Below are 24770 nucleotides of genomic sequence, written 5' to 3'. Positions count from 1 at the left end.
AAATTATCAAAGCTACAGAAATTTTTAAACTTGTGGAGAAACCAATAGTAAAAAATAAAAAGTTTAAAATCAAGAGTAATAAACAACAAATTTTGAAACTGACTGTAACATACCAGACACACTGAAATTGACTGTAACATATCAGAAACTCTGAAACTGACTGTAACATATCAGACATACTGAAATTGACTGTAACATATGAACTCAGAAACTGACTATAATATATCAGAAACTAATTAATTGCATGTAACATATCAGAAATTCTGAAACTGACTGTAACATATCAGAAACTCTGAAACTGACTGTAACATATCAGATACTCTGAAACTGACTGTAACATTTCAGAAACTCTGAAACTGACTGTAACATTTCAGATACTCTGAAACTGACTGTAACATATCAGAAACTCTGAAACTGACTGTAACATATCAGATACTCTGAAACTGACTGTAACATTTCAGAAACTCTGAAACTGACTGCAACATATCAGCAACTCTGAAACTGACTGTAACATGTAAGAAAATTTGAAATCTATGGTTAAGATTAAAACTAAGAAAATTTGAAGCTGATGGTGGGATTAGAAATTCTGAATACCTTGGCAACAGAAGGAAAAATCTGAAACCTTTAATAAAAGACGAGAAATTTTGAAACCAATAGTAATTTTAGCAAAGAGATTCTGTAAAATACCAGAGAAATATAAACATGACTGCTTCCAAGAGTAGTGACAATGTTAGTGGAGTATACAGATCATAATACCTGCTCACTATCCGTGTCTATCTCATGCATTTTCTGGATGTTCGAAGGCAAGAGGAAAACTATTTCATTGAGTGAGGATCTAGAATTGGCCTGAAATCAATGAATTGAAAGGAAAACATGTACAGCACATACAATTAGTCAGTGTATAAGTGATGGTTTACAGGTTCACAAACATTGTTAGCAGGCAGTATGTGTCCAGTTATAGCCCTATTCAATCTCCAATACTATATAATGATAATCTAAGTCCTAAAACAGTAATCTTTGAAATTGATATGGAGTTAACTCAAAACATAACAATTATTATAGAACAAGAGGCCCAGAGGGCCTGTATCGCTCACCTGGATCTTTATGACCAACTGTACAATATTTGTGTATATGTTCCACAGTAGATGCTTAAAGCAATATGACAAATTACTCCATATGGGTTCTGTCCCTTAGTAGTCCAAAATTAGTCATTTTTACATAAGCCTTTAGTGGCCAAATACGATGGGTTTTTGGTTAATCAGAAGAAGTTGATTAACTATTTTACCAAATCTAACCCCAATGACCTTAAATATCATTATGGGTCAAGCTACTTTTTCACACACTATGTGGGCACTATTAAGGGAACCTTTTGGACAAATATTAGGATCCTTAGCCTTTAGCTTAATCAGAAGTTGTTCAAAGGTTTAACACATTTGAATGTTGTGACCTTGAATATGGGTCAAGGTCATTTCTTTTTGCAAACTTTCTTAGGCTTTATCAAAGGAACTTTTCACCCAAATATAATGATTCTAGGCCTTCCAGTATTTGAAAGAAGTCGTTTAAAGGTTTGAACACATTTGACCTGTTTGACCTTGAATATGGGTCAATGTCATTTCTTTTTGCAAACTTTGTTGGGCTTAATAAAAGGAACCTTTCAGCCAAATATGATAACTCTATGCCTTCCGATATTTTGGAAGAAGTCGTTTATATGAAAAGTTGATGGACGTAGGCCGGACCGACAGACGACGGATGGACAGGCGGACGGCTGGACAGACGACGGGTGACGCGCTTTGGGCCAGGTGAGCTAATGATGTGAGAAGAAAATAATCTGACATGCTAGGGACATTATCAGCAGGGACAATGATGGAGACCAGTGATCAGTTGGAATGGTGCTGGAGACTAGTTATCAGTCAGGACAATGCTAGAGACAGGTTATCAGTCAGGACGATGCTGGGGACAACTAATCAGTCAGGACGATGCTGGAGACTAGTTATCAGTCAGGACGATGCTGGGGACAAGTTATCAGTCAGGACGATGCTAGGGGTATTATCAGTCAGGACGATGCTGGGGAAAAGTTATCAGTCAGGACGATGCTAGGGGTATTATCAGTCAGGACAGTGCTGGGAACAAGTTATCAGTCAGGATGAGGCTGTGGACAAGTTATCAGTCAGGACAATGCTAGGGGTATTATCAGACAAGACGAGGCTGTGGACTAGACCTACAAAAACTAGTATGATCAACTAGCCTAAATCTCTACATGCATTCAGATACCATTCATAACATTTTATTAAGTATGATGCCATTCATAACATTTTATAAAGAATGATGCCATTCACAACATTTTATAAAGAATGATACCATTCACAACATTTTATAAAGAATGATATCATTCACAACATTTTATTAAGTATGATGCCATTCACAACATTTTATAAAGAATGATACCATTCACAACATTTTATTAAGTATGATGCCATTCACAACATTTCATAAAGCTGAAACAAAATGTACAAAGCTCAATGTATTGAAATCTTAAAACTCTTCATAAAAGAAAGGCAATTCAGTTATCTGTGTATTTCTCCTAATGTGTTCCTACTTGTTTGGTATAATAATAGACTATCATGAGGATTTAAGAACCTGTTTGGCCAAGGCTCATCTTCCACAGGGTCCTCTTGTTAGTAAAACATGGCTTTATTAAAATACCTGATTGTTCACAACATAGTCATTTTTATACCTTTATCACAGCTACATAATTAAGAATATCACAGAATGCACAAAAGTTGGTGCAAATAGGGTTTTCATGAAAGGCCAATTTGTCTAATATACATAAATCTTAAGTTAGTAATGAAAATAAGAATGAATAATACACATAATACAGAATTCTTGCACATGTATTTTGGTTGCACAACGTAATCCTACCCGATCCTGTAGAACGTCTTACCTATTCAAATGTGTTTATGTTCACGCACGCGCACCAGTAACATTGCTGGGCATGGGGGCTGCCATTATATATGTAACATTAGAAGGACGATACTATAAATGTGTGTGTTCTTTATATACCTTAAGCTGTGGTAATATCACATTCTATACCTAAATATTTTCATGCATACTTGCAAAAAATAAAAAGAAATGTAGGCGACTGAATTTTATTAGGCATTTTGTTTGAAATGAACATTTGAATGTTACCCATATTGCATTGCGGCCCTTGGATTGAACCGGAAGTAGTAAAGAGGGCATATTAGTGAAAAATAAGGTAGTTACAGTTTAAACTTATTATGAGTTCTAATGAATGAACATTAATGTCCATTTAAAAATTGACGCAGTTACATGATAATATATTACAGAGTAAAACATTACTGGTATTGGAAAGAAAATCTGTAAATAATTCATTACAAGTTCAAATAAGAGCACACTTGTTTTGTTTTAACATAAGATGTTTCAGTTTTGGTTTCATTTGGAGATTTGTTCCATTTCTGACAGCCAGATACAAAAAATAATAAGTTGTCCTGTGTTTTAGAATCAATACATTTTTAGTAGATACATGCCTTGTAGGCCGCTAATGAACATTTCCAGCCAAAACAAAATCACTGAAAAGTTATTGTGGTACCATACCACTGACACATTTAAATGGAATAATTTACTTTTTTAACTTGAAATATTTTTAAATTGGCATCCATTTCAAACTTTAAACATGTCTGCTGAAGGAGCATTAAGTGATTTCTCTAAAATCAGTCTGGCAGCACATTTTTGAGCTTTTGACAGTTTGTCTAGAGAAGCTTCAGTACTTCCAGACCAGACAGTATTACCAGACACAGTTTCCTACCTTAATTTATGATTGAGACTGTCATTGACTTTCCAAGTTTCTGTTTGGAAGCAATAAGCATACCTTTAGTTTTATTTACATTGTCATTTTGTTATCATTACAGCACACATCCACTTTTTCACAGATACATACCATGCGAGTGGACACCAGCATCTCCCGGAGTCGTTCAATTTCTCGTCGCAAGTCTCGTATCAGAGACACATTGGGGTCCTAACAAAATAGACGTTTAATGAAGAAAGGTAACATAACAAAGAAGTAGCTGTCTCTTATGGATCTATCATTTACAGCGGTTCATGGATCTATCATTTACAGCGGTTCATGGATCTATCATTTACAGCGGTTCATGGATCTATCATTTACAGCGGTTTATGGATCTATCATTTACAGCGGTTTATGGATCTATCATTTACAGCGGTTTATGGATCTATCATTTACAGCGGTTTATGGATCTATCATTTACAGCGGTTTATGGATCTATCATTTACAGCGGTTTATGGATCTATCATTTACAGCGGTTTATGGATCTATCATTTACAGCGGTTTATGGATCTATCATTTACAGCGGTTTATGGATCTATCATTTACAGCGGTTTATGGATCTATCATTTACAGCGGTTTATGGATCTATCATTTACAGCGGTTTCTGGATCTATCATTTACAGCGGTTTATGGACAGAGTAACTCAGCGTGTATAAAAAATAAAGTTATATGTAATAAAACAGGTCTCGAATATAAATCTTTTATATTCACTTTTGGTCTAATCTTCATTGTTTGTTTCCCCTGTGTTATATTAAAGGAAGTACTGAATAATTCATGTTTGTCAGGAGGGTTGTATTCCTGTTAAGAAGGTTTATAGTTTTGTCAGGAAGGTTAAATTCCTGTTAAGAAGGTTTATAGTTTTGTCAGGAAGGTTATATTCCTGTTAAGAAGGTTTATAGTTTTGTCAGGAAGGTTAAATTCCTGTTAAGAAGGTTTATAGTTTTGTCAGGAAGGTTGTATTCCTGTTAAGAAGGTTTATATTTTTGTCAGGAAGGTTGTATTCCTGTTAAGAAGGTTTATATTTTTGTCAGGAGGGTTGTATTCCTGTTAAGAAGGTTTATATTTTTGTCAGGAGGGTTGTATTCCTGTTAAGAAGGTTTATATTTTTGTCAGGAAGGTTGTATTCCTGTTAAGAAGGTTTATAGTTTTGTCAGGAGGGTTGTATTCCTGTTAAGAAGGGTTGTATTCCTGTTAAGAAGGTTTATAGTTTTGTCAGGAAGGTTGTATTCCTGTTAAGAAGGTTTATAGTTTTGTCAGGAAGGTTGTATTCCTGTTGAGAAGGTTTATAGTTTTGTCAGGAAGGTTATATTCCTGTTTTATATTTGGCTTGGAATGGTGTATTTCTGTTTGAAAGGGTTTATTTTTGTCTGGAAGAATTTATCTTGTTTTGAATGCTTTATCCTATGTTCTTGGGGGTATGCTTTCTAGAACTTCAACTGGTATATGTAATTAAAAGATTTCACTTAAAAAATTAAAATTGCTTTGTACAAATAAAGATTTTCTGCTAATGAAAACATTATCTAGAGGAGTGTACAAGTGTCCCTGGTCCTGAATGAATCACTGTATATAACCCTTATGTAATGTGTATTTTGACAGATCCATGTTGAATAAATTGAGATGACAATCAACCCGCTGTGTATCTATAGGACCGGCATTCCCCCAAGGAGCCAAACATTTTCAATACATTACACTCATGCTGGGATGATCATTTAACTAAGTGGCACTTGAGAAAAAACACCAATAGCTAATATAACAGTATCTGAATGATAAAAAGTTAATGCCAAAGATATATATAAAACAGACATTACCAGAAATCTAGGTTATATTAGTCCAGCGACCATGTTATGTCAACATGTAGCCGAACATTCTTACTGGGATTACAGGAGGGAGTTTTAATTCAGTCTTTGGCTGGCATTGGCACCAGTACATGACTCATGTTATATAAGCCCCAGAAGTATTATCAATAACCAAACATAAAATGACAATATATTTAATTCTAAATGACATGAAACTTACTTCTGATGGCATTTTAAATCTCCAAATCTTATTTCAGTAAATGTTTATCCTTTAGATTAACAACTTCTGTGTTAATTGTGCCAGGACTGTGGATCTAACCTATCAATCCTCTCACTGGTATATCTTCTCTACAGATCTAGCTATTATGTAACTTCCTTCTTGTTACTTCAGTTCTGTTTGTTTAGACCAACAAATTATAAACTAATCGTAACAGGCATCCTTTACCTCGTTAACTTTCGGTTTGTTGATAATGCTCTTGGCCCGTTGTGCGTATCGGAGAGTACTCAGGGTTTCATTGTAGTACATGCTGGCTGGAGTGATGGCTGAAAAACAAAAAAACTCCACTAAAAAATCCAATATTTTCAATAACAACCATGAGCAGATGTCCACCTTATCTTCAATCACAGGAAAGGAATACTGCGTTCATATATATTTAAGCTGTGATTCTATTAACATGATTGCACTAATTGCAGTTTATTTATGTTGATTATGTAACAATTATTATGTATGTTGTATTTTATCACTGCACTAATTCGCCAAGAAGTGGTAATGTACAAAAATTAGACTGCACCAAATTAAGTACATTTAGTACACTTGTTTTTACAGAGGCTGTCTGGGTCATCTGAGGATTAACACTAATAGAACTAACAGCGTTTATCTTTACAGGAGATACTTCTTACTCTGGAAACACTATATCTTTATTTGGAGATCACGATGGTTTATATCAATGCTGTGGCTTACTTGAGATCATCATGGTTTTGGAGTTACCCCCAAGACTGTCCTTCAGGAGCCATGTCAGGACAGAATCACGATATGGAATGTAAGGAAGACGTTTTTTGGGTGTTGCTCCTTCACCCCCACTTTGGATACTGGCCACTGAGGCACCCAGGTTGTCCGAACTACAGGACAGGATAGATCGCTCCGCTACAATATAATGTTTTTACATAAAGCATTGATGAAATTGTATAATTACCAAAAGCATTCTGAGCTGTATAACAAAGAGCTTGTATTACATTGATTATGAGATGTATGGAAAGACATCAGGGCTGTATAACAAAGAACTTGTATTACATTGATTATGAGATGTATGGAAAGACATCAGAGCTGTACAACAAAGAGCTTGTATTCCACTGATTATGAGATGTATGGAAAGACATCAGAGCTGTACAACAAAGAGCTTGTATTCCACTGATTATGAGATGTATGGAAAGACATCAGGGCTGTATAACAAAGAGCTTGTATTCCACTGATTATGAGATGTATGGAAAGACATCAGGGCTGTATAACAAAGAGCTTGTATTACATTGATTATGAGATGTATGGAAAGACATCAGGGCTGTATAACAAAGAGCTTGTATTCCACTGATTATGAGATGTATGGAAAGACATCAGGGCTGTATAACAAAGAGCTTGTATTACATTGATTATGAGATGTATGGAAAGACATCAGGGCTGTATAACAAAGAGCTTGTATTCCACTGATTATGAGATGTATGGAAAGACATCAGGGCTGTATAACAAAGAGCTTGTATTACATTGATTATGAGATGTATGGAAAGACATCAGAGCTGTATAACAAAGAACTTGTATTACACTGATTATGAGATGTATGGAAAGACATCAGGGCTGTATAACAAAGAGCTTGTATTCCACTGATTATGAGATGTATGGAAAGACATCAATAACAAAGAGCTTGTATTACACTGATTATGAGATGTATGGAAAGACATCAGAGCTGTACAACAAAGAGCTTGTATTACACTGATTATGAGATGTATGGAAAGACATCAGGGTTGGTTTTTACTTACCCAGAGCCTTGATGACATTGCCAAGAGTGACCAATGATTTGTTGATGTTTGAGCCCTCTCGTAGCCGACCTTTGTATCCGGACCAGTAGTTAGGGTCAGCTCTTTCACTGAAGTTATCACAAAGGTACACTTTAAATAAGATTATGATACATAACCTCCTTATGTTAACACTAACTGATTTTCTACAGATAAACTAGCAATAACTTCAACATTTCTTTTAAAAGTAAATCATTGTTAGAATTATTCAATACAGAATAGTAACTTCAACCTTAAATGTCACAAAGATTCTAATGAGAAGAAAAAAATTAACAGAAGTCAGAAACAATCTTTAACTCTCTGAAACATTTCTTTTTATGATTTCAGAAGAAATAAAATCAAAAGTGAGCAAGGGCTCCATTATATATACCTCTCACCTTTTTCATCTCATCTTAATCTATTGAGGGATTAATCTATGAAGGAGTTCATGAGATAACTTGTACACAAACTTTGAAATGTGGTCAACAATAACGTTTGATCTTTAACGTTGACCAATGACCATCAAAATCTAATTAAGTGTGAACTTTGGTTGGAAATGTTGTAATTACAAATTAAATCTTCATGTCGAGTGGCTTATGAGATATCTTGTGCAGCATGCTTTTTATTTCAAAAACAGCCAAGGGTGAACTTTGACCTTTAACCTTGACCAATGACGACTGAAATCTTAACATGTAGATACCTTGGTTGGGTGATGCTATGTTGGGAATATATACTAAATCTGTTCTGTGGTTCATGAGATATCTTGTAGGACAGAAAAACAGAAAGACTGATTACTATGTACCCCATCACCTAAGTGTGTCTGATCAATACCTCATTCTAAAATATTACATTATATCATAAATTTTCCACATAAACTCAATGTCAGATACTTTCACAGAAAATGCCTTTAACAATGAAAACAATGTTATTTTATTGCACTTCATTATTTTCACTGAACACTTTCCCATAAAACAACTCTCATCTACATATGATTCACTAAATAACAATATTCTGGCAACTTTGATTTTTATGGGCGCTGAGAGTCAAAAAATATAACAATTGTTGTTTTCATTTTAAGTGTTTAGTATTACAACTACTAGATGGGAAGATTTCAAATATGAATCATATAAAGTTTGTTATTATATATTGTAAAAGCTCCCCTTTTTCCCGTTGGAGTTGATATTGTCAAATCACTTGTCTCAATATTTAGTATTCACAGGTAAACATCAAACACCCTGGTTTTAATCATTCAACACATTAAGGAAAAGTAACCCATATATATTTGCATGGGCCACTAAAGAAAGTTAGAACCATTAACCTGCTGTAAGTCAGTCACACCTGACCTAGACAGGTAAGTTCAATTTGCTTGTGTACACAACTTTCCACCCTCACTTGTCCTAGATCTACAGAAAACAATTGGCAGGTAAGTACTCTACTCTTATTTTTGGAAATAGTTGACAGAGGTGTTTACACATTGTCATGGTCACACTAGGTGAGTGAAATGCTTCCCTACTAGTTAACATCCTATTCCCGATATATCAATTTATAAAAATGAGAGTGTTGACATCAAGTTTATAGTCAGATCTACAGAGATATCTACGACTAGAATCAATCCATACTAAAACGGAGCTGCCCAAAACAGTGGTGACATCAGAATTAGAGATAAGAATTCCGTAGAATTCTGTTTCATCATCCCTGAAAAGGTTTATCTTGGAAGTCATCAAAAGGTTATGATAATATAATCATATTACTTAGGGAAATATTTGCAATGGTTGTAAGGTGTATTATGGAGAGGGAAACAGTTGTAAAGTGTTCTCTGGAGAGGGAAACAGTTGTAAAGTGTTCTCTGGAGAGGGAAACAGTTGTAAGGTGTTCTCTGGAGAGGGAAACAGTTGTAAAGTGTTCTCTGGAGAGGGAAACAGTTGTAAAGTGTTCTCTGGAGAGGGAAACAGTTGTAAAGTGTACTCTGGAGAGGGAAACAGTTGTAAAGTGTTCTCTGGAGAGGGAAACAGTTGTAAAGTGTTCTCTGGAGAGGGAAACAGTTGTAATGTGTTCTCTGGAGAGGGAAACAGTTGTAAAGTGTTCTCTGGAGAGGGAAACAGTTGTAAAGTGTTCTCTGGAGAGGGAAACAGTTGTAAAGTGTTCTCTGGAGAGGGAAACAGTTGTAATGTGTACTCTGGAGAGGGAAACAGTTGTAATGTGTTCTCTGGAGAGGGAAACAGTTGTAATGTGTACTCTGGAGAGGGAAACAGTTGTAAGGTGTTCTCTGGAGAGGGAAACAGTTGTAAAGTGTTCTCTGGAGAGGGAAACAGTTGTAATGTGTACTCTGGAGAGGGAACAGTTGTAATATAAACTCTGGAAAGGGAAACAGTTGTAAAGTGTACTCTGGAGAGGGAAACAGTTGTAATGTGTACTCTGGAGAGGGAACAGTTGTAATATAAACTCTGGAGAGGGAAACAGTTGTAATGTGTACTCTGGAGAGGGAACAGTTGTAATATAAACTCTGGAGAGGGAAACAGTTGTAAAGTGTACTCTGGAGAGGGAAACAGTTGTAAAGTGTTCTCTGGAGAGGGAACAGTTGTAATATAAACTCTGGAGAGGGAAACAGTTGTAATGTGTACTCTGGAGAGGGAAACAGTTGTAAAGTGTACTCTGGAGAGGGAAACAGTTGTAATGTGTACTCTGGAGAGGGAAACAGTTGTAAAGTGTTCTCTGGAGAGGGAAACAGTTGTAAAGTGTTCTCTGGAGAGGGAAACAGTTGTAAAGTGTTCTCTGGAGAGGGAAACAGTTGTAAAGTGTTCTCTGGAGAGGGAAACAGTTGTAATGTGTACTCTGGAGAGGGAACAGTTGTAATATAAACTCTGGAGAGGGAAACAGTTGTAAAGTGTACTCTGGAGAGGGAAACAGTTGTAAAGTGTACTCTTGGGAGGAAATAATTGTTAGGTGTACTAAGGAGAGGGATATAGTGTACTCTGGTAATTAAAATGTTTATAACATGTACACTGGAGAGGGAAACAAGGTGTACTCGGGGAGGAATACAGGTATACTCTGGGGAGACAAACAGCTATAAGATACATGGCGTTTTCAACTGTCAATCCATTTATATGAAAACTTTTAATCCTCACATACTTTAGTCTACAAAGTAACATTTGTCTTACAGGTCTATTTAATCTTTATGTCAACAGTTGGGTCCTCCTGAAAACATTTTATTTGCATTGTTTTTGTCAATGTTTGAAACAAAATATGAAGCATTCCAGTCTACAAAGTATGTAAGGTGTGACTCCATTCCTGGTCAGTGGCGCTTTACCTGGCCACTGACGTGTACAATAGGATTTAAGATTCTGTTATTGTCAAATCAGTAATCCTCACACCTCCAAATGGTATTACAATACATGCCAGATCAAGGGATGTATTAACCAAGGTGAGTTGGAATACTTAAGTGTTGTATATAGTCACTTAAAGATATACAAGTTGTATCTATATTTACTCTTTAGGTACAAATCAGTATCCTAGATTTAATCTCAACAGTACCAGCTAGCACTGAAGTACAAAACTCAGGCTGTCAACCAAGTCTTCTTCAAAATATAGCAGGAATATAGAAATAATTTTTCAACAAATATAGGGTTTTTTTTGCTAGTTTAAGGCAAAATATAGGAGTTTTTCAAAGGAAATCATTTCATTCAAAAGCATTTATACTAACAATTCTTACATTCACTTACTATTTCTATATTAATCAATGATTAAAAACTATCTTAAAGTAACCATTCACTTCAACAACATCACAATCCAGGCAGAGAGCTGCTGCATAGCTCCTCCACCTCCTCCTCCTCATCATCATCTGAATGAGCACCTAAAAGGCCAATAACCTGTTGTACTGCCTTGTAAGGTGTCCATACAGGTGATAAAGAGATAAACTGAATCATTTCCCGGTGGCTGGTGATGCTGTTAAAGACTTACTTCTCTAACTTGTAAAGTAAAGAAGTCAAAAGTAGTATTAAAGAAATATTTACAATCTCTACATTTATCGGCAACAAATTTCCTGAAAAATACAGGAATATTTTTCGAAAAATAGGAAAATATAGGTATATAGGAATCAGTTGACAGCCTGAATCAAGAAAAACCATGTTAAAATTCTGAACTGTCAAGGAGTTGTGTTTCTATCACTAGTCAGCCTCAGACGGTCAGTGGATCTGACTATGACTGGGTACACTCCCACTGATAAATACCGTTCTTTTTCTAACAGATTTTGATATCAGTAATGATAAACTTTAATTATTTCACAACAAACAAACTTTCAGACTTAAATTAAACGCTCTAGTTGACACAGATAGAAGTATGAAAGGGGTATCACTGTGGAAAGAAACCAGAGTATTGGGGACAACCTACGTGGTCAGAATTGGACCTCAGACGTCTAGGTTTATAGGCGAGACCACTGTGCCACTTAACCATCCATGATATAGGTAATTTTGTATTATAAGTCATAACTATAATGTCATTTAATCAATCTTTCTTTTCTCATTCACAGTTTTTGTCTCTATAAACTTATATTACAAGGCATGATACACAATTCTTAGGCATTTGGGGACACCAACCTGCCAGCCAAGTCCACAAGGTGAAGTTTACTGACAATTTCATGAGGTAGATCATCTTCTAATTTGGCCTGAAAGAGAGAATCACAAATCAGTCATGGATTTGATAATGACCTTGACAAAACAATGTATCTACATCCTCATACAGATCAGACAGGTTAAACTTCATACTGAAATGTAAGGCTTTATGTATGTATTTAAAAGAAATTTAAACAAATATTTCTTTATTTTATACAACAGTGAAAACAACTATTCTACATAAACAGTTTAATACATGAAGTTTCATTACAGTTGGATGAGAAACAAGGCAGTATGTGTATGAATGGATCACATGGTTCCCTCTAATTAAACCTGACTAAATATGGGTATAACTTTGATTGAATGTTTTCTTCAGTGACTTAAAGTTCAAGTCATGCCACCCTTGTTAATCTTGTCTGTAAAGCTGTGCACTTACTGTTTTATATAAAGTTATAACATGTCAGAATGATATTACTGAACGACTTACTCATTTATAAACTCTCTTTGTATAATACAATACTGAGCAAATCATCGTGTACAATAATACACTGTAATGGGCAGGCCTATGGCTAAAAGGATAAAGGACTTAGAGGACTTAACTGATTATCTGCCTCTTTCAAAATGCACAGTCAACTATGGGGTCTGAACCTCATTGTTTAAGCAATGTCAAGTAGGCTACATAATCCACACTTCTTCTGCAAATTCTTTACATTACTGGCACATACAAAGTGTTTATAATATTAAATATTGTCATAATATACTTAAAACAAGAGACCCATAGGGCCGTTATCGCTCATCTGAATCTTAAAAGCCCAGCAATTTTATACATGCCTATAGGTTAGGTATTTCAAATGTTTCCAAATTAAAGCTCAATCACTTAACCTCTCTGATGGGATAAGACCAACTGATAAATTCTTATATCATTACTGTCTATCTTTTGAGTGTACACTACAGTGTAAAGTCTCTAACCTAAACCTACCACCATAATTACACATGTACCCTGAAGCACTCATTATTTCTCTGTTAATTCTCACCATTCCTTATCCGTGACCAATTAAAATCTTGCTGACATCAGTATACAGTCCAATTTTTTTAATCATAGATTAAGTTGCATGACTGTGTCATGGAGACATATGAAACCAGTCCTACTTAGCCTTGAAGTCTATACCCTTGGACCTGTAAATCAGTTATATAACATAATTTTTTGGCAGTCTGATAATATTGGTGATTCTCTACAATAAATTTAATGTTGATATATCTTTTTTTTTCTTTTTTGATCTTTTCAAATGAAAAAGCAGCTAAAGAGAATTACTTCAAAATTAATGCTCAGTAAAGATCAGAGGTTTTCCTCGTCAAGGCTTCAGCCAACTGATGTTTAAGGTAATTTATACAAACATAAGCAGGAGACAGTGCTACAATCCAGGACTGTGTTATCTCGGATAACATGCAAACTATACCTGCTAAAAACTTGGGGGACTGGAAACAGAAAGTATCTATCCATAACACCTATATATCCTATGTAGACAGACATATCTATAAAGTTCAACATCAGTTTTATATTAATGAATATATTAGAACCCATTTTATGGCAATCACTGCATTATTATTATGATTTTTATGAAACTCCCAGCATGTATCAGAATACTTCTTGGCTGACATGGTTCCTTCAAACGTCAGCGGCCTCTACACCTCTAGACTGGTTTTATGACAAGAGCTTATCTTCTCTAATTAAGATAAGAATAACAGATGTAGGTATTCTGGTGCAGTAGATCAAGGCACTGCACATACATTCTAAACAGATGGTCTCCCCGAAAGGCCAGTGATGTGTCTGTTTAAATGGACAACATACACACCAAACAGATGGCACAAATCCCCAATGCCAATTCTGTTAGCTAAGAGAGTCAAAACAGAACAAGTACATCTGGAATTGTTACAATGTTTCAAAATCAAAACAAAGGTTGTTCAGTTGCTCCAGTATCAACACTAATGAAAACTTAACAGTAAGGTACCATGTAAAGTTCTACTAAGTAGAATCTGGCTAAGGTACCATGTAAAGTTCTACTAAGTAGAATCTGGCTAAGGTACCATGTAAAGTTCTACAGAGTAGAATCTGGCTAAGGTACCATGTAAAGTTCTACTAAGTAGAATCTGGCTAAGGTACCATGTAAAGTTCTACTAAGTAGAATCTGGCTAAGGTACCATGTAAAGTTCTACAGAGTAGAATCTGGCTAAGGTACCATGTAAAGTTCTACTAAGTAGAATCTGGCTAAGGTACCATGTAAAGTTCTACTAAGTAGAATCTGGCTGAGGCACCATGTAAAGTTCTACTAAGTAGAATCTGGCTAAGGTACCATGTAAAGTTCTACTAAGTAGAATCTGGCTGAAGTACCATGTAAAGTTATACTAAGTAGAATCTAGCATTGTATAACATAATGGTAAAACAGAAAATGGTCTTGAAGAAAACAATAAATATAAGTAGGTATACATTCTATTGAGCCCATTACATTGTAGGACTTTGAGACTAAGAGTAAGGAGCGGGATTACCTTGAACATTGGAGTTTAACAAAGAATTACCAAATATAACAGAAATTCGCTTTATCTCGAAACAATCAGAACTTTCTGTTACCTCAAATACAGGTAATGAACAAAAGATGTTAGTGACCACGACCCCAGCCTTTGTCTAAATAACATGTATTCAGAGAACTTGATTTCATTACTTTTAAGTGATCCTAGGGTTTTTCTTCTGTGTGTGTGTTTGTGTGTGTAGAGACCAAGAAGGTTAATAACTTTTGTTTTTTTCACTTTAACAAAATCAAAACTGTAAACACTATTGCCAAAACTATCAACCCTACAGACTAACTAGCCTCCAGGAGTATCAGGCCCACAGAGTATCTAGCCTCCAGGAGTATCTAGCCTACAGGAGTATCTAGCCTCCAGGAGTATCTAGCCTCCAGGAGTATCTAGCCTCCAGGAGTATCAGGCCTACAGTTTAACTAGCCTCCAGGAGTATCAGGCCTACAGACTAACTAGCCTCCAGGAGTATCAGGCCTACAGACTATCTAGCCTCCAGGAGTATCAGGCCTACAGACTAACTAGCCTCCAGGAGTATCAGGCCTACAGAGTATCTAGCCTCCAGGAGTATCAGGCCTACAGAGTATCTAGCCTCCAGGAGTATCAGGCCTACAGACTATCTAGCCTACAGAGTATCAGGCCTACAGAGTATCAGGCCTACAGACTATCTAGCCTCCAGGTGTATCTACACTACAGACTATCTACCCTCTGGCCTCCAGGAGTATCAGGCCTACAGAGTATCTACCCTACAGAGTATCTGGCCTACAGAGTATCAGGCCTACAGACTATCTAGCCTCCAGGTGTATCTACACTACAGACTATCTACCCTACAGAGTATCTGGCCTACAGACTATCTAACCTCCAAGAGTATCTGACCTCCAGGAGTATCTGGCCTAGCCTCCAGGAGTATCTGGCCTACAGACTATCTAGCCTACAGGAGTATCTGGCCTACAGACTATCTAGCCTACAGAGTATCAGGCCTACAGAGTATCAAGCCTACAGACTATCTAGCCTCCAGGTGTATCTACACTACAGACTATCTACCCTACAGAGTATCTGGCCTCCAGGAGTATCAGTACTACAGAGTATCTAGCCTACAGAGTATCTGGCCTTCAGACTATCTAGCCTACAGGAGTATCTGGCCTACAGACTATCTAGCCTCCAGGAGTATCAGACCTACAGACTATCTAGCCTACAGGAGTATCTGGCCTACAGAGTATCTAGCCTACAGAGTATCTGGCCTACAGACTATCTAGCCTCCAGGAGTATCAGACCTACAGACTATCTAGCCTCCAGGAGTATCTTGCTTACAGGAGTATCTGGCCTACAGATTATCTAGCCTCCAGGAGTATTTTACTCTGATACTGATATTGACCTTACCTGAGTGAATTCTATGGTAACTATGGCGTGACTTCTGCTGCTATGATCATGCATGTAGGTAGATGCAGTCGTTCTGTAAATAAAAGACAAAACAAAAATTGAAACATTAGATTGAGTAGAATATTGAAAACAAATGGATCAGATCGATGACAGGTTTCAAATGTTTACAGTTTCCCGACTCCTCTGCTGACTTTCAATGGAAGAATGACAGCATTTTAAAAAATGCTGAAGGTCAAAATTTATCTTTCAGTAAATTGTGAGACAGGCAAATATTGAAACATGTCTGTTTCACCTCTTGATCTTCTGGAAGTCTGTGATATTTACTGTTACCAATATCAGAAATCTGATGTGAGTTTGAACCCATTTGTACCCAGGTGTGGGACTTGCTGAGGTGATGGTATGTAGTGAATATGAACTAGGTTTGTCCTTGGGTTCGTGAGCTATATCATACATAATATGTGATCACACACATGCATAAAAGTGAATGATATGTGCCCCCTTACCTAAGTGGGGAATAGGGTGGGGGTGGGCGGATGATAGGGGGTGGTGTTTTGCATATTTTTAAAGAACAAAGAAAAATGGAGAAGATATCTATTAAATCATACCAAACATCAACAACAGTGGTCATCATATCATAAGAAAGGGTGCAGCTTGGTTGTGGATGAAATTGTGAAAATGGCTAAAAAAAATGACCCTGCGGATTATACTCGGGTGTGGTTTATAAGTTGGAAAATATGACAACAAATTCCAACATGGATGCTCTCAGCCATGATGACTATCAAAATACGGCGTTCACAACTTACACCAATACTGAACTAATACTGCTACAAGATGGTCCTTGCAGTTGTCTTTTAAGGAAGAGTTATTACAGCAAATTGTTTACAGAAAGGACTGGAGGACCAAAAGACAGAGAGACCTCAAACATCTTGAATATCTCACCACTGATGATGACAGGCTAAAAGACTTACCTATATTCATTGCCCCTCTCCAGAATAGCCTGGATTTGCTGGTTGTCATGGATGAAATGTGTTGACAAATCTGCAAAATGAAAGAAAGCCAACATGAAACATATGAACTTATTTTGATTGTTCCTAATTTAAGCTACAATAAAAGCTGACAGGAAATAATTCATTTCAGGAAACAACATTCCTTTGGAGTGTAGATAACCACATGTTAACTTACCATGAACATATGGTCCCTCCTTTGGGTGTTCCCGTACTTTCAGTGTGTATTTTTCATTTTTCTTTAACAATGATGGTCTCAGTAAATCTCTAACCCTCTCATTGTAGATTTCCAAATAACTGTGGACAAAAAATATCAATATTAAAAGATTACTTCAAAACAAACTTCAATCTCTTTCTCTCCCTCCCTCTCTCTCTCCCAGATGCAAATCAGGATTTTCATTAGATGACGTTGTCAAACATATTGAAAATTTTGGTTGCCTGGATAACTGGACCATTTTACATATATATCTGTAATAATCATGTTTATTTCTCCCTCCTGTCGCAGGTCTCACCTGATCTTAACATGGAATGACAAATTATCTTGGTCCACAAAGTTGTCCACATGACTGAACAGCCCCTGAAATACACAAATAAGAATAAATCTAGATCAGTAGAGTAAATTGACTGTAAGTATCCTAAAGGAACAAAAACAACAAGAAAGTACAAACATGAAAACCTTATCATAATCCTAACTCATATTTAACTTAAATACTGAGTATTGCTAAAGCAATATATGTCCCACACTGGTACCATATTGATTCATAAAGATGGTGGTGCTGTTTGGTGTTAATTTAGGAAAAATTGAAAAGTATAAAATTTCTTTTCACTGATTTTAATGTAACAATGAAATAGATAAGTATGATAACCTGACAAGACAGTTTCATCACTGATGTGTTATGTGTCATGGCCAGTTGTAAGTGTTTAAAGTTAATTAAAACTACCCTCTAAGGAATGAAGTTGCTGGGATCCTGATAATGAATTTTTAACAATATTAATGATGCCCTTGACCTTGAACCAACAACCCTGAAACTCACATTCATACAAGATATTGTGATGCTTTATGAATATGTGAAGTTTGATGAAAATCCGTCAAGGAATAAAGCTGCTTGAGTGCTAACAATAATTTTCTATGAAATTAGTAACAGTGACCTTAACTTTGAGCAAAAACAATATTGAAACATGGACTTGTTTTATCTTAATTTTAATTTCATTAAATTATTTTAATCCAATGCATTTTTACAGTAAGTTGGTGAGAATCCTTCAAGGAATGAAGCTGTTTAAGCACTGACATTGATTTTCTATGAATAGTAACAGTGACTTCGAACTTGACCCAATATATGTGAAGACTAATGAGAATCACAATGGACGGACGGACGGATAGATGGTTGGACAGACCGAGATGTATGAATAGGAAAACTAGTCCCCTGTACATGTAGTTTCACCAGTAAGGGACTAATACAACTATGGCAAAATATATACAAATGAAAGATTTCAAAGAAACTCCTTAAAAAGAACAAGGATAATATGACCAGGCATGCCGGAGGAATAAGGGACTTCTTCTTCATCGACTACATCTGACATGTAAATCTTGGTCAATCCAAGTAAGTAAGTCACATTCTCAAAAGAGAAAAAAAGTATACCACAACACCAAAAAATACAAAGTAACAAGTATCAACAATGTTACAAAGTAACAAGTATCAACAATGTTTGTTACAAAGTAACAAGTATCAACAATGTTGCAAAGTAACAAGTATCAACAATGTTGCAAAGTAACAAGTATCAACTATGTTACAAAGTAATAAGTATCAACAATGTTGCAAAGTAACAACTATCAACAATGTTTGTTACAAAGTACCAGATATCAACAATGTTTGTTACAAAGTAACAAGTATCAACAATGTTTGTTACAAAGTAACAAGTATCAAGAATGTTTGTTACAAAGTAACAAGTATCAACAATGTTACAAAGTAACAAGTATCAAGTGTTACAATGTTACCAGTATCAACACTGTCAAACCTCATATCACACAAAGAAAAAGAATATTTCTCAATGAGATCACTATGACCATAAAACTTCTCCATAATTTCTATCACTTTGCATCTCTTGAAACCCTGAGTTATGCTAAAGTAAAAACACTGCAGTGCTTCTATAGAAGTTAGAAATGTGAAAAGACTACAAGACATTGGGCAACAAAACACAGACAATGCAAGACGACAGTTTTTACTGTTACCCTGGCTCCGGCAAGCCTCTTTAAACATTATACCCATACACAGTTCCCTAGTGTAGGAAATAAAGTGTGTAGGGTATTTAAGGAAAGTTGAACATCTAATTCTCATGAGTCAGACAGTTTTTATTAACTGAACCAGATTTACATATTAAGCCTGTACTTTATTACTGCATCATCTGATAGACTGACCAGCATGTGGAGTTGACCACCAATGACCACCCTGAAGCAGTTTATAGGATCTGGCTGGATAATCTCACAGGTCTGATAAGCTTTACAAACAATTGACCTAAAAGTTGCCAGAATTACAACACAATCTCCCATCGTGGTATCAATTAAGATAAAGAAATCCAACCCATTGTTGGAGCTGTCTGTTTATTTGGGCTACTCTCATTGACTTGAAGTAATTTTGATATGCTCCCCTGCTGAGGGAGTTCATAGTAATATTCTACAGACTTAATTACTCTGTGTCATTGTTTGAAAGTTCATTCATCTAAGTCTGACAAGTGAATATTTAAACATCAAGATGGGAATTCAAAGGAAAGATATTTGTTAAATAAATACAGCCCTTTAAAGGGAACATCATGTTAATATGTGGTAGTTATCACCTGTAGTCCAGTGTTCTCACCTCCAGTTAAGTTCATAGAAATCACAAGAACACAAAAACTTATGTTCTATCTTATTTTTCTTTATTTCTACAGTAAAATTGTAAACCAGAATGATGTCAAATTTACTCATTTCTGAACATTCCATTGACTATATGTTAACTTGTTGAATATACATATGTATCATTACTGGGCTTGTAGAGTGAGTGGAGAACTCTGGTCAGACTGTTGGGTAAGCCTTACATGACCTCAGACCACAATACCTATGTCTGGAGCCTCTTGTCAAAGTAAATCATTGATTTTAATCAATATTAAATACCACTTTGAATGTTGTAAGTCATATCCATACAAACCATCGCCCTGTCTATATAGTTAACACCTGTCAAAATCTCTGTCTACTTAGCATTCAAAATATGTAATGAAGTTGGTTTAAGATTTAATTTCAGTTTTGCACAAAAGACAAAAATTTGAATATAATCCAGGGCAAGTTAGAGTCAATAGTGTAAGACTGACCAAAGTGGACCAGAGAAGGAACCCAGGTAAATGTAGGTAAGTATAAAAATCCATACATTTACATTAACAAGTTACAAACAGGTCCTTTTTCTGTTTACCTGGTTAATTCCCTTAGCGTAAGTAAACAAACAAAAACTGCCATATCATTTACAGCTAATATAGCCAGCCACTTTAACTGATATCTCAACTTCGACATCTCCCAACAATATCAGGAAATAAAGGAATGTTTGTGAAAGTGGCGCCTCCTATAAGGAACATGGCTATTTGTGTTCATCCTAAGACATCAGATCCTGGTATTGTCAAAGCAAAGAAGTAACATAACACTGTTGTAGGTACATCCCAAAGCCAGGTATTTAGGGCACAGCTATAGCTTCACTCCAAGGCCAGGTATTTAGGACACAGCTATAGGTACACACCAAGGCCAGGTATTTAGGACACAGATATAGGTACACACCAAGGCCAGGTATTTAGGACACAGATATAGGTACACACCAAGGCCAGGTATTTAAGACACAGCTATAGGTACACACCAAGGCCAGGTATTTAGGGCACAGCTATAGCTTCACTCCAAGGCCAGGTATTTAGGACACAGCTATAGGTACACACCAAGGCCAGGTATTTAGGACACAGCTATAGGTACACAGCTATAGGTCACAGCTTAGCACTCCAAGGCCAGGTATTTAGGACACAGCTATAGGTACACACCAAGGCCAGGTATTTAGGACACAGATATAGGTACACACCAAGGCCAGGTATTTAGGACACAGATATAGGTACACACCAAGGCCAGGTATTTAGGACACAGCTATAGCTTCACACCAAGGCCAGGTATTTAGGATACAGATATAGGTACACACCAAGGCCAGGTATTTAGGACACAGATATAGGTACACACCAAGGCCAGGTATTTAGGACACAGCTATAGCTTCAATCCAAGGCCAGGTATTCAGGATACAGATATAGGTACACCCTGTAGCCAGGTAGTTAGGACACAGATAAAGCTTTACTCCAAGGCCAGGTATTTAGGACACAGCTATAGGTACACACCAAGGCCAGGTATTTAGGACACAGCTATAGCTACACTCCAAGGCCATGTATTTAGGATACAGATATAGGTACACACCAAAGCCAGGTATTTGGGACACAGATATAGGTACACACCAATGCCAGGTATTTAGGACATTGCTATAGCTTCACTCCCAAGGCCAGGTATTTAGGATACAGATACAGGTACACCCTGTAGCCAGGTAGTTAGGACACAGATATAGGTACACCCTGTAGCCAGGTAGTTAGGATACAGAAATAGGTACACCCTGTAGCCAGGTAGTAAGAACATGGCTATAGGTACACCCTGTAGCCAGGTAGTTAGGACACAGATATAGGTACACCCTGTAGCCAGGTAGTTAGGACACAGATATAGGTACACCCTGTAGCCAGGTAGTTAGGATACAGAAATAGGTACACCCTGTAGCCAGGTAGTTAGGACACAGAAATAGGTACACCCTGAAGCCAGGTAGTTAGGATACAGAAATAGGTACACCCTGTAGCCAGGTAGTTAGGATACAGAAATAGGTACACCCTGTAGCCAGGTAGTTAGGACACAGAAATAGGTACACCCTGTAGCCAGGTAGTTAGGATACAGAAATAGGTACACCCTGTAGCCAGGTAGTTAGCACACAGATATAGGTACACCATGTAGCCAAGTAGTTAGGATACAGAAATAGGTATACCCTGTAGCCAGGTAGTAAGGACATAGTTATAGGTACACCCCAAAGCCAGGTAGTAAGGACATGGCTATAGGTACACCCCAAAGCCAGGTAGTTAGGATACAGAAATAGGTATACCCTGTAGCCAGGTAGTTAGGATACAGAAATAGGTACACCCTGTAGCCAGGTAGTTAGGATACAGAAATAGGTACACCCTGTAGCCAGGTAGTTAGGACACAGATATAGGTACACCCTGTAGCCAGGTAGTTAGGACACAGATATAGGTACACCCTGTAGCCAGGTAGTTAGGATACAGAAATAGGTACACCCTGTAGCCAGGTAGTTAGGACACAGAAATAGGTACACCCTGAAGCCAGGTAGTTAGGATACAGAAATAGGTACACCCTGTAGCCAGGTAGTTAGGATACAGAAATAGGTACACCCTGTAGCCAGGTAGTTAGGACACAGAAATAGGTACACCCTGTAGCCAGGTAGTTAGGATACAGAAATAGGTACACCCTGTAGCCAGGTAGTTAGGACACAGATATAGGTACACCATGTAGCCAAGTAGTTAGGATACAGAAATAGGTATACCCTGTAGCCAGGTAATAAGGACATAGTTATAGGTACACCCCAAAGCCAGGTAGTAAGGACATGGCTATAGGTACACCCCAAAGCCAGGTAGTTAGGATACAGAAATAGGTATACCCTGTAGCCAGGTAGTTAGGATACAGAAATAGGTACACCCTGTAGCCAGGTAGTTAGGACACAGATATAGGTACACCCTGTAGCCAGGTAGTAAGGACACAGATATAGGTACACCCTGTAGCCAGTTAGTTAGGATACAGAAATAGGTATACCCTGTAGCCAGGTAGTAAGGACATGGCTATAGGTACACCCCAAAGCCAGGTAGTAAGGACATGGCTATAGATACAATCTCTTTATATAAACAGTACTACCTGCCATCAAAGCTTCAACACCTTTCCATATCTACACACACAACATATTGATTGCTCTGGGAAAACCAAAAATAAATGTAGCTGACAGTGAAACGTGTTTCTAGTTCGATATATCACTTCACCTTGTCTACATCAAGGATAAATTCAAAAGCCAGTGTTAATTGTTCTACTATTTGCCTTGTGATTTATTTCTAATGTATGGTGTTGGTTCAGAGAGATCAGAGGTGTTCAGTAGATTGGTAGCCACCTTATCTTCTCTTTTGGCCTACTGCAGTCAACACCAGCCATTTACCTCTTACCAGATCAGGTGGAGGGATACTCTGGTCCCAGTAGTCAACACCAGCCATTTACCTGTTACTATATCAGGTGGGAGGGATACTCTGGTCCCAGTAGTCAACACCAGCCATTTAATTGTTATCAGATCAGGTGGGAGGGATACTCTGGTCCCTTTAGTCAACACCAGCCATTTACCTGTTACCATATCAGGTGGCAGGGATATCCTGGCAGCCATTTACCTGTTACTATATCAGGTGGGAGGGATACTCTGGTCCCTGTAGTAAACACCAGCCATTTACTTGTTATCAGATCAGGTGGGAGGGATACTCTGTTCCCTGTAGTCAACACAAGCCATTTACCTGTTACCAGATCAGGTGGGAGGGATACTCTGGTCGCTGTAGTCAACACCAGCCATTTACTTGTTATCAGATCAGGTGGGAGGGATACTCTGGTCCCTGTAGTAAACACCAGCCATTTACCTGTTACTATATCAGGTGGGAGGGATACTCTGGTCCCTGTAGTCAATACCAGCCATTTACTTGTTATCAGATCAGGTGGGAGGGATACTCTGTTCCCTGTAGTCAACACAAGCCATTTACTTGTTATCAGATCAGGTGGGAGGGATACTCTGGTCCCTGTAGTAAACACCAGCCATTTACTTGTTATCAGATCAGGTGGGAGGGATACTCTGGTCCCTGTAGTCAACACCAGCCATTTACCTGTTACCATATCATGTGGGAGGGATATCCTGGCCCACTTGTTACCTGATCAGGTGGGAGGGATATCCTGGCCCACCTGTTATTAGATCAGGTGGGAGGGATATCCTGGCCCACTTGTTACCAGATCAGGTGGAAGGGATACTCTGGCCCACATGTTACCAGATCAGGTGGAGGGATACTCTGGTCCCAGTAGTCAACACCAGCCATTTACCTGTTACCAGATCAGGTGGGAGGGATACTCTAGTCCCTGTAGTCAACACAAGCCATTTACCTGTTGCCATATCAGGTGGGAGGGATATCCTAGCCCACCTGTTACCAGATCAGGTGGGAGGGATACTCTGGTCCCAGTAGTCAACACCAGCCATTTACCTATTACCATATCAGGTGGGAGGGATATCCTGGCCCACCTGTTATCATATCAGATGGGAGGGATATCCTGGCCCACCTGTTATTAGATCAGGTGGGAGGGATATCCTGGCCCACCTGTTATCAGATCAGATGGGAG

General features: G+C 37.4%; 1 protein-coding gene across 1 annotated transcript in view; it reads right to left on the bottom strand.

Annotated features, from left to right (window-relative positions):
* The window catches only part of LOC132559734 (uncharacterized), a 108762-nt gene that overhangs the window by 54048 nt on the left and 29944 nt on the right, over nucleotides 1–24770 (bottom strand). The window contains exons 6-15 of the mRNA XM_060224361.1: nucleotides 17776–17840; nucleotides 17442–17560; nucleotides 17228–17297; nucleotides 16260–16332; nucleotides 12294–12361; nucleotides 7687–7793; nucleotides 6620–6802; nucleotides 6104–6201; nucleotides 3956–4033; nucleotides 757–846 (exon numbers count right to left, since the gene is read on the bottom strand). Of these exons, the coding sequence (XP_060080344.1) occupies nucleotides 757–846; nucleotides 3956–4033; nucleotides 6104–6201; nucleotides 6620–6802; nucleotides 7687–7793; nucleotides 12294–12361; nucleotides 16260–16332; nucleotides 17228–17297; nucleotides 17442–17560; nucleotides 17776–17840 (951 nt within the window). The remainder of the gene's footprint in view (nucleotides 1–756; nucleotides 847–3955; nucleotides 4034–6103; nucleotides 6202–6619; nucleotides 6803–7686; nucleotides 7794–12293; nucleotides 12362–16259; nucleotides 16333–17227; nucleotides 17298–17441; nucleotides 17561–17775; nucleotides 17841–24770) is intronic.

Source organism: Ylistrum balloti, unplaced genomic scaffold, assembly GCF_031769215.1.
Source record: "Ylistrum balloti isolate Yb309-2 unplaced genomic scaffold, AGI_CSIRO_Ybal_v1 Utg370962, whole genome shotgun sequence".
Taxonomy (NCBI): Eukaryota; Metazoa; Mollusca; class Bivalvia; order Pectinida; family Pectinidae; genus Ylistrum; species Ylistrum balloti.
Note: the sequence above shows the minus strand (reverse complement) of the source record. Positions and strands in the feature narration are given on the sequence as shown.